The sequence below is a fragment of the Protomyctophum bolini genome, assembly GCF_963924005.1.
Source record: "Protomyctophum bolini genome assembly, chromosome: 15".
NCBI classification, from domain to species: domain Eukaryota; kingdom Metazoa; phylum Chordata; class Actinopteri; order Myctophiformes; family Myctophidae; genus Protomyctophum; species Protomyctophum bolini.
The window spans coordinates 32,256,543-32,270,310 of record NC_137876.1 but is presented as its reverse complement, the minus strand read 5'-3'; the positions used below and the strand labels follow the sequence as shown (position 1 = coordinate 32,270,310).

Below are 13,768 nucleotides of genomic sequence, written 5' to 3'. Positions count from 1 at the left end.
GTTAGACCCCCCCAAAGAACATTGTGGACAAAGACAAGTTATACAAAATGCCATGATTGAGTGAGTGTGTGTGTGTGTGTGTGTGTGTGTGTGTGTGTGTGTAATTTCATACATTGAAGGTGGCTTTGACATAGGTGTGAACGTTGGCGGTGGAAGAGCCCAGGATGTCTGGGGTCATTAGGGGGTTGGAGGACAGCTGGCTGTCATCCTGGAGCCAAGCGTTGTAGCGCAGACCACACATCTTAATCCTCTTGTTTGGATCCACCGTCAGCAGCTCTATGTGAAGCCAGACTCAAACCATTAATGTTAGCTTTTATGAAAGGGTGAGCCAAAGCTGAACTGGAAAAGATAGAACATTTCTCCGGCCAGGTAGTTCAGCCAAACTGAGCTGCTCAGTAGAATTTTTAAGGTTTAGACTTACTAAACAAAAAGAGAGCATATACTGTGCCATGAACCATATAGGTTGAGAGTTCTTAATTAATTGTCAATGGCAGACAATTTCTCTGCTATTCCTCCAGTAAAATGTAAAATACCCCTTACAAAATTTCCTTTAAAAAAACAACAAAAAAAAAACAGTAAAACTTTTTGGTTGGATACACATTGCCGTCAACTCAAATCTAAATCTTTAAGCTAAGTGAGACTGATGAAAAGGATTCAACTTCCCTTCCAGTCTAAATGGCAAACAGCTCACACAATTAGATTTTTTTCTTGTTGAAAATAAAACTTGTAATGACAAGACCAAGTAAGGGCCTGAGGTGACAAAACAGATCAACATTGACTTCACAAGCTCAATGGTCAGCTGTCAATTTGACCACTTCAAAATGTTGCCAGTTAACAGCATGTTTTATTATATAATAAAATTAGACCAATCAGAGTGCTGTCACATTAGAGTGCAGATGGGCCAAGTACCTTTGGAAATTATACAAAGCGAAGGCTGGATGTGATAATGACAACTACATCAGTTGTAGTGCTGCCAAAAATGACAGTAAAATATTCCTTTTAAAACACCACGTGGGTTCGACTCATTTGAAAAATATTTAGGACGACCGTTGAGCCAATTCTACTCTATGGCTCCGAGACATGGACACTTTCAAAGAAACTAGAGAAAAGGTTGGATGGCACTTACACCGCCTTCTAATGAGAGCGCAAAATCTGTCTTGGAAGAGCCACCCATCGACTAATCTAATAATATAATTTATTTTCGAACCTTAATTTTTTTATAGTTGATTATAGTTTAATTTTTTTATATTCCAATATTCCTTTGAATATGGAATATCCGTTTGCAGCACTAATCAGTTGTAAACTAGAAATGATACTAGCGCTAAACTCACGTTGTATGAGGTCCTTAGCCTGCTGGGACACATTCTTCCAGGCCTCTCCCTCGAAAGAGAAATCCCCCTGTTTGATCTTCTTCATTATCTCTGCTGCACTGGTGTGGGTAAGGCTCTTCTCCTGGCACTGGAATGGTACCTGGCCTGACAGCATAGTGTACTGAAACGAACAAGAACATCAACTGTGTGTCAAGTTCCAGAGTGAAAGGAACCTTGGCCTGACAAGTATAGGGTTTAGGTTGTTAGAGGGCTCTAATTTCCAGTACGATAACTTTGCTAGTTTTAGAATATGGGAGTGACTTTACAAAAATGTAGTTAGTTATATTTAAAATACTTGGTTACACACACACAGGAGAGATAATTTGCATGTAGTTTCATTAATAAATACATAAGGTTTCTGCATCATGAGCAGTTTAATAAACTGAATCCGTCATATCAATACAACAACCAATCAAGATGTGCTGTGCCGTATTTTAGACTGCTGGATATCTAATGTAAATAAGCTTTTAGGCATTCGATTATTGCTTGAAGACTAACACACTAAATACCATATATTGTAAGGAGTCAGTGACATGGACATGGAATTTAGGCAACACTGGTCATGTTTCCACCACAAGTTGGTATCTGAATATATATTTGTAAATAGGGATGTCCCGATACACTTTTTTCGCTTCCGATCCGATCCCGATACCTCAATTTCTGTGTTAGCCGATACCGAATACAGATACCAGTGTCGTGATCTCATGTTGTGTTTATATATATATATATATATATATATATATATATATATATATATATATATATATATATATGACCCGATATGACAAATAAGGGCCAATACGATACTTTTCCCGATACCGAAAACTATTTTATGGCGATCTTTGTGCTAGAGATGAGACAGTCTGGATACGAGATTAATTAAGAAATCAAGCAGGCATTGAAACATGAACAAGCCCTACATTAAATTGGTGTTAAAATGTGATCCGCATTTTGAACATTTGTGACATTTGGTAGGCTATTTAATATTGAATCTCGTTACACAGTTTAACTGGAACCCACTGTTACACTTCAGATTTTGTTAGCAAAATAACCTTTTAATTCAAACATTTATTTATCTGCTTCATTGTTTGTCGTATCGAGAGAATAGCTTCCGCTTCCAAATCACGGTATTCTGTTTTAGCTACATTTCAAAGCAATTAGAAAAAGCATTACTTGGCATAATCCAATGCCATGGCGTTCTACTGCAATTATAATAAATGATTCTGAGAAGTCAACAGAGATCACCGTCCATACCACATCTACAGTAGTATTGTAGCAACAACATGGCAATAGCCTGTGCCTTTTATCTCTCTGTATGGCTACGCCATAAAATGAGGAGCAGAAATAATGTTGAGATTACTATTAAGCCTAACAGCCTAGGAAAGCCTTGGCATGCTTAATTAGAGCCGTTTACTGGCATCTCTAGCCATTTGTGTTAATGTGTTAATGTGTTAATGACCATGGTTGGATCTCTGCTGCGTCTCAGAACAAATAGAAGAGATCTTTATGCTAAGCTGCCAGAAGAGAACACTCTCACCTTGGCCTGATTATATCTGCCCTCCAATTTCTCATTATGCTAAATTTATTCTTAGTTTTGCGACCGGTGTCGCATGCCAAATATAGCAGATCTACAAGCTTGTACATCAGCAATTTTTCGGCACACGTCACATACAGCATGCAACGATGTAAAAATCAGGCTTTAGATTCACAGCAGAGGGCTTTAGGCTGTGTACACTCAGATGTATGTATGATTCTCTCTCTCGCTTTCTCTCATTTTCTCTCTGCTTTCTGGCACATGCATATTGTGGAAATGCACTCTGTTTGATGTATTTTTCGGACTCTCCTTAGCTGGCTATGTTTCCAGGGCATTGTGCAGGCAGCTTGTCAGGAGCCATTTCGTCAGGGCTCCATGAGGCGGCATTGCTCTCTATAGCCCCCAGGGGGCGACAGTGTGGAGCAGTGCTTGCAGAGATAGAGAGCAAGAGACATGACAAGAGTAAGCAGGAGTGAGTGAGAGAGAAAAGGCTCTGCATGCATGAATAGTCTCTCTCACTATCTCTCTCTCACGCATGCCCTCTATCCACAAGCTCTGCTTTTAATGTTAAGCATGAATTGGTTGCATGCCGGTGTCGTGCAACCAAAATAGCTGGTCTACACGTTGCAGTGTAACGCTAACGTGTTGAGACTGTGCGCTTGTAGATTGGCTATTTTTGTTGGCCGACACATGCACACAACTAAGTATAACTCAGGCTTTACTCCTGTCTGTGCAGAGAGCTGTTGAGTTAGAATGACATTTGTTCTGCCGGGGAAAGCCAAGTCTCAAAAGGATGCAATCTTCAGCTTTAACCAGCTCTCTGAGTTGGTAACAAGACTACTCGCCCCGTTTCTGTTTTCCTCCCAGAATTTTCCCCAGTGAGAGGCTGGACAGCAGACGGCTGGACTTTTTTTTTTTTTTTTTTTTTTTTTCCCACGATTTTGTAACCCAGTTTTCTTTTCACCCAGTGCCAATTATCTAATGTAATCCTGGGCGCTACACTTCCTCTGCCAACCTGGGGGGGCAGCGGACTGACCTCATGCCTCCTTCTATGCATGAGGAGTCCAAGCTGCTTCTTTTCACCTGACAGAGGGGAATTTCCCCGGCCGGACGTAGCGCGTGGAAGGGACACGTTATTCCGACCAGTTCCTTTCCCCTCCATCAGGCGCCCCGGCTGGCCAGGGGGAGGTAGTTTTAGAGACCAGGATTACTGCATGTTTTTGTGAGGGTATCTACCCTAGGGGACACAGGGAGAATATGCAAACTCCACACAGAAAGGCCCTTTCGCCAAACCCCGCCTCGGGTATGGGCACTGATGACGCGGAGGAGGGAACACGCCGCCAGTGCCCACAGCGGGAATCGAACCCAGGACCTTCTAGCTGTGAGGCGACAGCACTAGTGCCACCGTGCCCCCTCAGACGGCTGGACTTTGAATTTCTTTAACTATAAACTTTCATGACAGCAGAACAGCCTAAGTACAAATATAATTTATGAAAAGCTACTACAGTGAAGTCTGTTCACAGAAGTTGTTGTAGGATATGTGGGGATTATCTGACGAGGTACCATTTGAGGGGGGCAAAACCTTACATATACTACATAATACTAAATTGTTTATATTTTTCCAAAAAGAATACAAACAGCCAATAGCATATTACAAAGTTATCCCCCTCACTAGGGAAAATTCCGTGAGGAAAAACGGGCAAGCACCGGGGCGAGTAGTCCAGTATTCTCTGAGTTGGAGCTGGTTACTAGTGGGTCTGTGGTGCATGTTGAAAACTGTGTCAGCACACCACAGGACACCAATGCATGCAGTGCTGAACAGGAGAGGGAGATCACACAAACCTGACTAAACAAGACACAAGATACATACGTATGTGTCGGTCACACACACACACGTACATAAGGTAAGTGCACACACACACACACACACACACACACACACACACACACACACACACACACACGTACACAAGGTAAGTGCACACACACACACACACACACACACACACACACACACACACACTGTTAGCTGTTGTGCCAATTCCCAATACCCCATGTAACATAGTCACTTTTCACTGCTATTTCCTACAGTCCTAGGGCGAGTACAGACAACCGCATGTCTCCTCCGATACAACATGATGCCACTTCTTCTCACCCGACAGTGTGGAGTTCTACCGAGAGGACACAATGCAAGTGTGTACGGTCCCGTGTCATTAGTCAGACGGCTCATTATTCCGACGGCGTGTTGGTCCAGCCCGCGCATTACTAACCATATCCCTAACCCTAACAGCACGCGGAACTACATACCGGTAGTCGGACTAATGGGATGTCAAGAGTTATGGGCAGTCCATAAGTGGTCCATAAGACACTAAGTGGTCCAGGAGCATGCCACATGTTGTGTGTTCGAGTCCCGTTAATGACGACCTTTGCTGCATGTCTCTCCCCTTCTCTCTCTCCCTCTTTCCTGTCTATCTTAATTGATACTATCAATAAAGGCAGAAAAGCCAAAAACCAAAAAGACACTATGATGGTCCTATAAATCAGTGGTTTTCAACCTTTTCAGGCCATAACCCCCCCAAAATAATCATATTTTAACTGGGGACGCCCACACTGATAAGCACTTGGCATGTAGGAGTTGAGGCATTACATTTTGTTTGACTCCACAGATAAATATTGTGAAAATATCAGATCTAAAACAGATCTACAATCTAACTAATCAGCTATTTTGAAAATGTTTGCCTCTTTTATATATTATTTGAAAATTTGGCCAAACATAAAAGGACATTAAAAAGGTCTTACATTCATTAAATTGTCACTTGACTGTCATCTGGGGACCCTCCCCAAATCCACCCACAGGTTGAGAGCCACTGCTATAAAATGACCCTCTCTCTTGGTGTACATCCAGGCCCCGTTGCCCGTCTTTGCCTTTCACAAGGCCACTCACCAGGATGACCCCCAGACTCCACAGGTCACAGGACTCGTCATAGCCATCATACTTGAGGATCTCGGGCGCGGCATACTGCAGTGTGAAGCAAGGTGTCTTCAGAAGCTGATTATCTGGAGGTTTTAAGCGAGCAAAACCAAAGTCTATGATCTTTATCTCCAAGTTTTCACTCTCGTCTGTGAAGAGCAGGTTCTGTGAAGCAAGTTAGACAGAAACATAGATTGTAATCATTTATAGAATCCGGTTCACACCTGCACTTTGTCATTCTATATTAATTTGCATCTGTGACGTTGTACTGTGGTTCAAATGTTTGTTATTGTTTTTTCATTATATGTATTGTGTTTTATATGCTGTGATCAGGGCGCCCTTAAAAAAGAGAGCTTGCTCTCAATGGGCTTCCCTGAATAAAGGAAAAGGAAAGATAATAGATTTTTTTACACAGTGTTCATTATCCATTTGTAACTCTGGAAATATACAAATGGAGTGAATTGGACGCGTAAATCATTTGGTTTGATTTGAACAGTCTCATCGTGAAATGAACAAGGAATAATTCATGAAAATGTTACAGTATGTGTACCTCTGGTTTGAGGTCTCTGTGTACAACCCCGACATCGTGCATGTGACTGACAGCGGAGACCAGTCTGCGCATGATGCGGCTGGCCTCGCTCTCACTGAAGTGCTGCTTCCTGCGGATCCGCTCCAGCAGCTCTCCTCCACCCAGCATCTCCAGGACCAGGTATGTGTGGAGCTACACAAACGGACACACACAGTGGTGTAAAGTAACAAAGTACATTTACTCAAGTTCAGTACTTGTCTTAAGTTCAATTTTGAGGTATTTTATTTTTACTTTGCTAGAGCTCAGAAGCAAATATTATTTAAAAAAAGAATATTAAAAGAATGTGAGTTTTTGCACACATGTACACACACACACACACACACACACACACACACACCTTTATTCTTTGACATGGATTGAAAAATGATATTGACTATATCAACATGTGCAAACATGCCTGTAGGGTTATGCAACTTCAACAAACAGTGAGTTCAATTACACCTTGAAGTTGACTGATGTGATTGTAAGTTGATCGTGTTCTCTCAGTTTGGACTGCAAGTTGAAAACAGTCAAACATAGACCAGTGATCTGCTGGCATCAAATCGTTCTTGTATGACAAATATCAGCCCCCCCTCCCCCCACCTCCTCAATCCCAATGTGAGATCAAACCAACACAGTGTTCTATGAAGTGAAAAGCAGGCCAAAACTAAATTGGTGATGGGAATAATGTGCATGTTCCTGGTAGTGGTGGTGGTGGTGGAGGTACAGTTTCTCATTAGTGCAGGAGCCAGGGAACAAAGGCATGGGGCTGGGGTGAGGCCACCGCGGCGGTAGTGCTTTGATCTGGGTCACACAGGTCCTCTGAGGTACAGTAATAACCCCACTGAGCTCATGAGAGTTTAAAGCGCTGCTCTCGTGCTTGAAGGGCTGGTGCTAATGAACCTGGGCGCCACCATCAGCCACACAGATAGACACTGTCCCCCGGCAGAACAAGCACACCATGTTCCTCACATTGTGCACACTCAGGTAGGTCAAGTGTGGACCCAGATTAGGCAACACAGCACCGGTAAATCTAGGTTGTATGTAAAGGAGCTGCAAAATAAGTAGTTGTGCAGCTGATGTTGTTTGAAAATGAATACGCTGTGAGATACCAGCAACAGGGAAAAGTGTTTCTGGGCCGATACGCGAAAAGATAAGAGACCCAGAGGGCTCCCAACCCCTACCCCCATCCCCCCCACATTAATCCTCTTTGTTCCAGTTCCAGGACTTAATAAGGCTGCAGTCTCTAGACATTCACAGTGAACATCAAATAGAATTCACTGGTGTGAATACTCAGTTTCCCCTATATGAAAGTATATTGGCCGTTGATTGTGTTCAATTTAGGACCAAAAAAAAATTGCACACGCGTGCACGCAAATACACGCCAATCCCCTCCGCACGCTCATCCCCCCCAACTTCAGATACGCTGTGACAGGGGTTCTCAACCTGGGGGGTTTTTTTTGGCAACTGAATGGCTTGAAAATGGAAATTTAGAGTTTACATAGTACACATAGCGCATGCATAAACTTTCCTTAATTATTATATCTGGTTTCAGTATGTATTTATGATGTATTTCTTCTATTATTAAGGTTGTTATTGTAGCGTTTAATTTGTATTGGTGGTGGGGAGGGGGGTCGCAAGGCCAAAGCATTTTCGGGGGTCCCCAGCCAAAAACGTTGAGAACCCCTGCCCCTGACCTCACCTGATCGTGATAGACCTCATGTAATTTGACAATGTTGGGGTGGCCATCACACAGCTTCAGGGCTGCTATTTCCTTCTGTGTTTGCGCCTCCATCCTGAAGGTGTGAAAGTGAGAAAAAATCTAAATGGTAACTGAAGTGTGAACAATACAAGACAAAACCACAAAGACGCAAAACCATGCAGACAAAGTCACCCCAGTTCTATAATTCAAGCCGCTGTGCATATGAACAAGGGCGACATAGTTCACTAAAGTATCATTCACTTACTAGGTGGGCATCATCGCAGGAAGGTTGTGCTGTCATACTAGAGGCACTCTGGGTGGCTGCTTGACACCGTTTATTAGTGGAGGAACTTCTGCTCATGTCAGAGGGTGTCACTGTCGGCACACCTTGAAGCCTAATTTATGCCTTGGTGAATATGCGTTGTGTGACATGTCACTCAACCTTTTTGTTGAAGCATAAATTAGGCTTGTAATTGAGCTCTGTATGCAGAGCAAGAACAGCCCAGCTGTCTTATAACTCGGGGGCTTGTGCACCAAGCTGTGTGACCTTGTGCTTCTTTAAATGTCATAGTAAACAATGGTCAATCAATTAACCAAGTACTTAAACCATTACGACCTGACGGTGATTCTACAAATGCCTTCTAAATCAGTAGTTCTCACACTTCTCACAAAAAATCCCAAATAACAGATTTACAAGCTTGTACTGTATCTGCTATTTTTGAATAGCCACGGCTAAAATCTCAAATTTAACAGATGCTTTCCGTTTTCAGTTGTAATGAGTTAAAAGACCAGTATTCATAGATTCTTGGTCACCAGACATTATTACATCGTGGCTCTGCAGGAAAAAGGGGGGTGTCAGTGTGTCCTCAGCTAATCTCACAACCTGCTGGATTGATCAATGCCACATTTCGTGTGCACATTGCCAGTAGGCTACAGATGTGTTCAATAAAAATAATATTAATACATTTTAAAATACATTAATAAATAAATAAAACATCACATATGCTTTATACTTTCTGAATTATTAACCATTTTATATAATGGAAGTTAACGGGGCTTTGATCAGGCTTTAACCTTTCCCAAATTTGGCATCAGCCACACCATTCCCACGATTTGTTTTGAGAGAGGCATGTAGAGTACTAAGTTAAATGATGAAGACCAGTTTCTGACAATCTTAAGGCCCTCATTTATCAATTCAGTGTAAAATCTGCCCCAAATTAGAGTGTGGGTTTCGTAGTACACCCACGTCGCCACGGCATTTATAAAGTGATCGCAAACAGCTGATCCTTCCTTAATTTCGTTCTGACGTTAATAAATGTGACGGCTGAAATCTATCTGGCACGCCCTATGAAATCAAGCCTCGCCCTCGTTTTTGCGACATGAACAACAGGCAATACGTCCTGGAAACCATGGTTACAGGAAGAAAAAAAAAGTTTCTCCCGTGCCTTGCTTGCCCGCCTCACCCCCCTCTCTCATATACACACACACACACAGACGCACACACGCACGCACACACAACTTGCAAGCCCAATTAACTGGTGTGTTGTTAAATAAATAAAGAACAAGAAGAAGACCTGCATGAATTAAATAAAGTTGTAGGCCTACCCTGTCTGTTTCCCTCTCACCTCGCTTGCCTTGCTGTCATGTCCACGCACGCACCTACATGACACATCAACATCGCATCGCCATGAATGGAATACGTTTGTAGGCTGGCCTATATTCATTTTACCCATTCGTGCGCAGTGCACGGCGAAGGTGTGAGACTGCGCACTGCTGTGATAAGTCCTGTGGGTGAGTGATGCCTGCATAGATAGGCTATCATGTCGTCAAGGCAGTCATAATCAACGTTTATGTAGTGATTTGATCATTGATGAACGAATCATAAACATATGGATGAAGGCTTGCCGCTTGCATGTGTGCTGGTATGTGTTGGCGACTTTTTGTCTTTTGAAAGTTCAATTTCAAGCTTTGGCGGAAATGGTAAATGCTGAAAATGTCGGTAATTTCGGCGTGCATCCATATTTTGGCATACGCACGGTTGATAAATGAGGGCCTAAGTTTACAAGTTTGCAGTGTAGCACAAACTCAGGACTCTGAGCAAAGCCTACAACAGTATGTATGTGGCTTTGTTTTTTTTTTTGTTTTTTTTTTATTTTTATCCCACGATTTTGTAACCCAGTTTTTCTTTTCACCCAGTGCCAATTATCTAAGTAATCCTGGGCGCTACACTTCCTCTGCCAACCTGGGGGGGCAGCAGACTGACCTCATGCCTCCTTCTATGCATGACGTAGCGAGTGGAAGGGACACGTTATTCCGACCAGTTCCTTTCCCCTCCATCAGGCGCCCCGGCTGGCCAGGGGGAGGTAGTTTTAGAGACCAGGATTACGGCATGTTTTTGTGAGGGTATCTACCCTAGGGGACACGGGGAGAACATGCAAACTCCACACAGAAAGGCCCATCGCCAACCCCCGCCTCGGGTATGGGCACTGATGACGCGGAGGAGGGAACACGCCGCCAGTGCCCACAGCGTCCCCAGCGGGAATCGAACCCAGGACCTTCTAGCTGTGAGGCGACAGCACTACCAACTGTGCCACCGTGCCCCCTGTATGTGGCTTTGTAATTGCACTCCACTATTTATATACTATATACTATAAATGAACAGGCTGCCTGACTACTAGTACTAGTACAGCAACAGCAATCACCCTCGTAGAATGAGAAAAGAAATGTATTAAACCGTTTCATCACATGACGCCAATAGCATCTAGTTTGGCAAACATGTCAGCGTGAGCAGGGTTTAAGCTTGTACCTTTGGCTGACAGTCTTGATTGCTTATTGCACATTTTAGCAAAGATGTGTGGCTTTGTGATCATATTCACTTGACAGTCAGTGTTTCTAACCTTGCCCAAACAGTTTATCAAGAAATTAATAAGCCATTAAATAACAGCTCATTCATAATATCTAGGTTAACACGAGCACATCAAAGGAAGCATGTTTGAGCTGGTACATTGTATTAACATAATAATCATAACATAACACTGATAATATTTAGGTGGACAAGCATACTAGCAGACTATGAGCAAGTACCTCTTGCTGACGATCTTGACTGCATATTTCTGTCCAGTCTTCTTGTGTGTGCATTGTCTGCAGATGGAGAAGCTGCCCTCTCCTAGAGCGTTGTCCTTCATGTCCATCTCATAACTCATATAGAAAGGAGAGTCCTTTGGAAGGGGTAGACATTGTCTCAAAACAATTAGATCATTGTTAGATCCAAGAGTGGAGGACATGCAGAGGTTGATTCCATAATGGCATTTCAATGACACCTAGTCACTTAGGGTCATAGTAAAACATTGGTTTAAGCAAGATTCATTTCAGCTGTTGCATTTTTCATGATTTTCTTTTTTTAATTAATCTGTGGTAAGGCTTAGGGTTTAGTTTGTTCCCCAAAAAATAGATAATTTGAAAGATATCAAATGAAAACCTTTACACTATTTAATTCTTCAAGTTTTTTGTTTAGATTGTTTAGATACATTTTACATCAAATACAATTAGTAATTTTGCCTCCAAAAGGACCTCTATGATAACCAAACTGAAAGCCTTCCCCCCATATTGGTCACATCACTAGAGAACCTGCCAGAGACGCTCAAGATGTTTGTAAGCAAGCCCAAAAAAAACAGAGTCAAATGCAAACACTAGGCAAAACATTACCAAGAATGGCTCAAAGTTTACTTTAACGCTAAAAGGACAAGAAAAGGAAAAAAGCTATCCGTCAATGAGGGAAGCCATTAACGTGAGTGTTTGTGTAGCGGGTTCCAGGCCCATCCATCTTACCTTCATCATGGCGCTGCGGGCCACTGCAGCAGAGCCTGGTCTGTCAGAGCCCCCACACAGCTGGACGGGGTCATCCATCACCACGTTCCTCTTGAACAAGATGGAAGGGGCCATGAAGGAGTAGCCCTGCACCAAAACATGCATACAGGACCACCACAAATTTACATTATGGAGAAACATACGACGTGGAGCTTGGCCTATACGTCACAGCACTATACAGAACATTGAAAAGGAATTCACATAATTTAAAGCCTCAGACTAAACCGTAGTATCACCATCCAATTGATGTGTGTGTGTGTGTGTGTGTGTGTGTGTGTGTGTGTGTGTCATTGGCTGTCCATCTGTGCCTATTATTAGAGCTGTCATTCGTGGAAGGCTGCCTGCATGGTTCCAGCTGTTCGTAGCTCAGGGCCTTGAGCTGGCATTAATGTCTCCCTCCCCTCTTTTCACTCAGACACAGAGACACCACACAGCTGTGTGGCACATAGTGACAGCCGTGGATGGACGGAAGGATGGTGTAGTTGAATGCATGAGAAGCCCCTAAATTACCAGGCTTGAATATTTGATTGCTCTGCTGTGAAATTACATCTCAGGCCCATTAATGCAATTTTAATCTTGTTTTGTAAGACAGTATTGTGGGGGGTTGGGGGTAAGCACACCGTTTAAAGTTGGGCTCGCTGCCATTACCTCACAGATTGCTAGGCTTGCAAATTATAAAGACCACAAAATTTGAGACTGTGAATGGCAGGCGAGAGGTGAAGATAAAAAAGAAAAAAGACAAGATGAAGTTGGCAATCAAAGGTTGAAGGCGTAACCAAGACAGAAATGGTGATTCTCTCAAAGTGTAACCTTTTATTCCATGAGAGAAGCCTGTTAATGGATCTATTGATCTGCTGGGCTCAAGGATCCAGAAGGCAATCAGAGTTGAAAATTCATACGATACATCAGACAGACATCAGCTTGCAGAGTTTGCAGGCCACATTATGGTTCAAAGCCACATCAAAAATAGTGATTCACATCTGTTACCTCAATCAAAAGCTGCATATGGCAGTAATTACAAGCCTTCAGTGAAATCCCCTTCAGTCAATTTCAATACTGATGCACACAGACAGGCTTGTGTTGACTCACAAGCAACATTCAAGTGCATTCAGATTTTCACTTGAGCATTTCAATAACCGTGGAGTGAGTATCTCAAATATAGTCGCAGTGTAATGTTGTTTTTAATTTTACACTGCATGCAGCCAAAGCCTAGGCGTAAAACCAAATAGGTATGCCTCCAAAAATAGTGTACAAAAACTGAAGCATAAGTGACAGTGAAAAGTAGGTCAATGTAGGCCTGTGTGATGACCTAAAAGCACCCCACAAAAATATTCTCCCGTTCATAAAAAATAACAAAGCTATGGAGCCACAACAAAAATAGTCTGACTGTCTCAAACTCCCTCATGTTCTTCCCACCTGGAAGATACGGTCACAGTTCTGAGGCAGAGCTGCAGGAGAATAGGTAGGGTCCATCTCTGTGAACTCTTCTGCAAAGTTGCTGACATCCAGCTCGTCTCGAATTACTGGCTTGAAAGGGGCGGGCACCTTTTTAGCTGCCAGATCTTCCCAATTCATTTTCTAAAAGAGATTATAAAAAGGGGGGGGGAGAGAAAGTTTATTCAGCACCAATGTCTTCTCCTCATCCTCAAACTACATTCAATTTAGTTAAATGCTTTCCCCTCCAAGTGGCTCTGTGATGCAACGCCAACAGCCCACCCTGCATTTAAAACAATGAGAAATGTCAGGAGAGATGTGT

The 13,768-nt window shown here is 42.8% G+C and overlaps 1 protein-coding gene across 2 annotated transcripts in view; it reads right to left on the bottom strand.

The window, feature by feature from the left end:
* Positions 1-13,768, bottom strand: part of rps6ka5 (ribosomal protein S6 kinase, polypeptide 5) — a 33,463-nt gene that overhangs the window by 8,084 nt on the left and 11,611 nt on the right. For both annotated transcript variants that reach the window (XR_013965435.1, XM_080784693.1), the window contains exons 9-16: positions 13,429-13,590; positions 11,974-12,099; positions 11,230-11,363; positions 8,146-8,239; positions 6,426-6,596; positions 5,849-6,040; positions 1,332-1,491; positions 113-276 (exon numbers count right to left, since the gene is read on the bottom strand). Coding sequence is in view for 1 of the 2 variants with exons in the window: in XM_080784693.1 (XP_080640819.1) it covers positions 113-276; positions 1,332-1,491; positions 5,849-6,040; positions 6,426-6,596; positions 8,146-8,239; positions 11,230-11,363; positions 11,974-12,099; positions 13,429-13,590 (1,203 nt within the window). In the remaining variant the exon portion in view is untranslated. The remainder of the gene's footprint in view (positions 1-112; positions 277-1,331; positions 1,492-5,848; positions 6,041-6,425; positions 6,597-8,145; positions 8,240-11,229; positions 11,364-11,973; positions 12,100-13,428; positions 13,591-13,768) is intronic.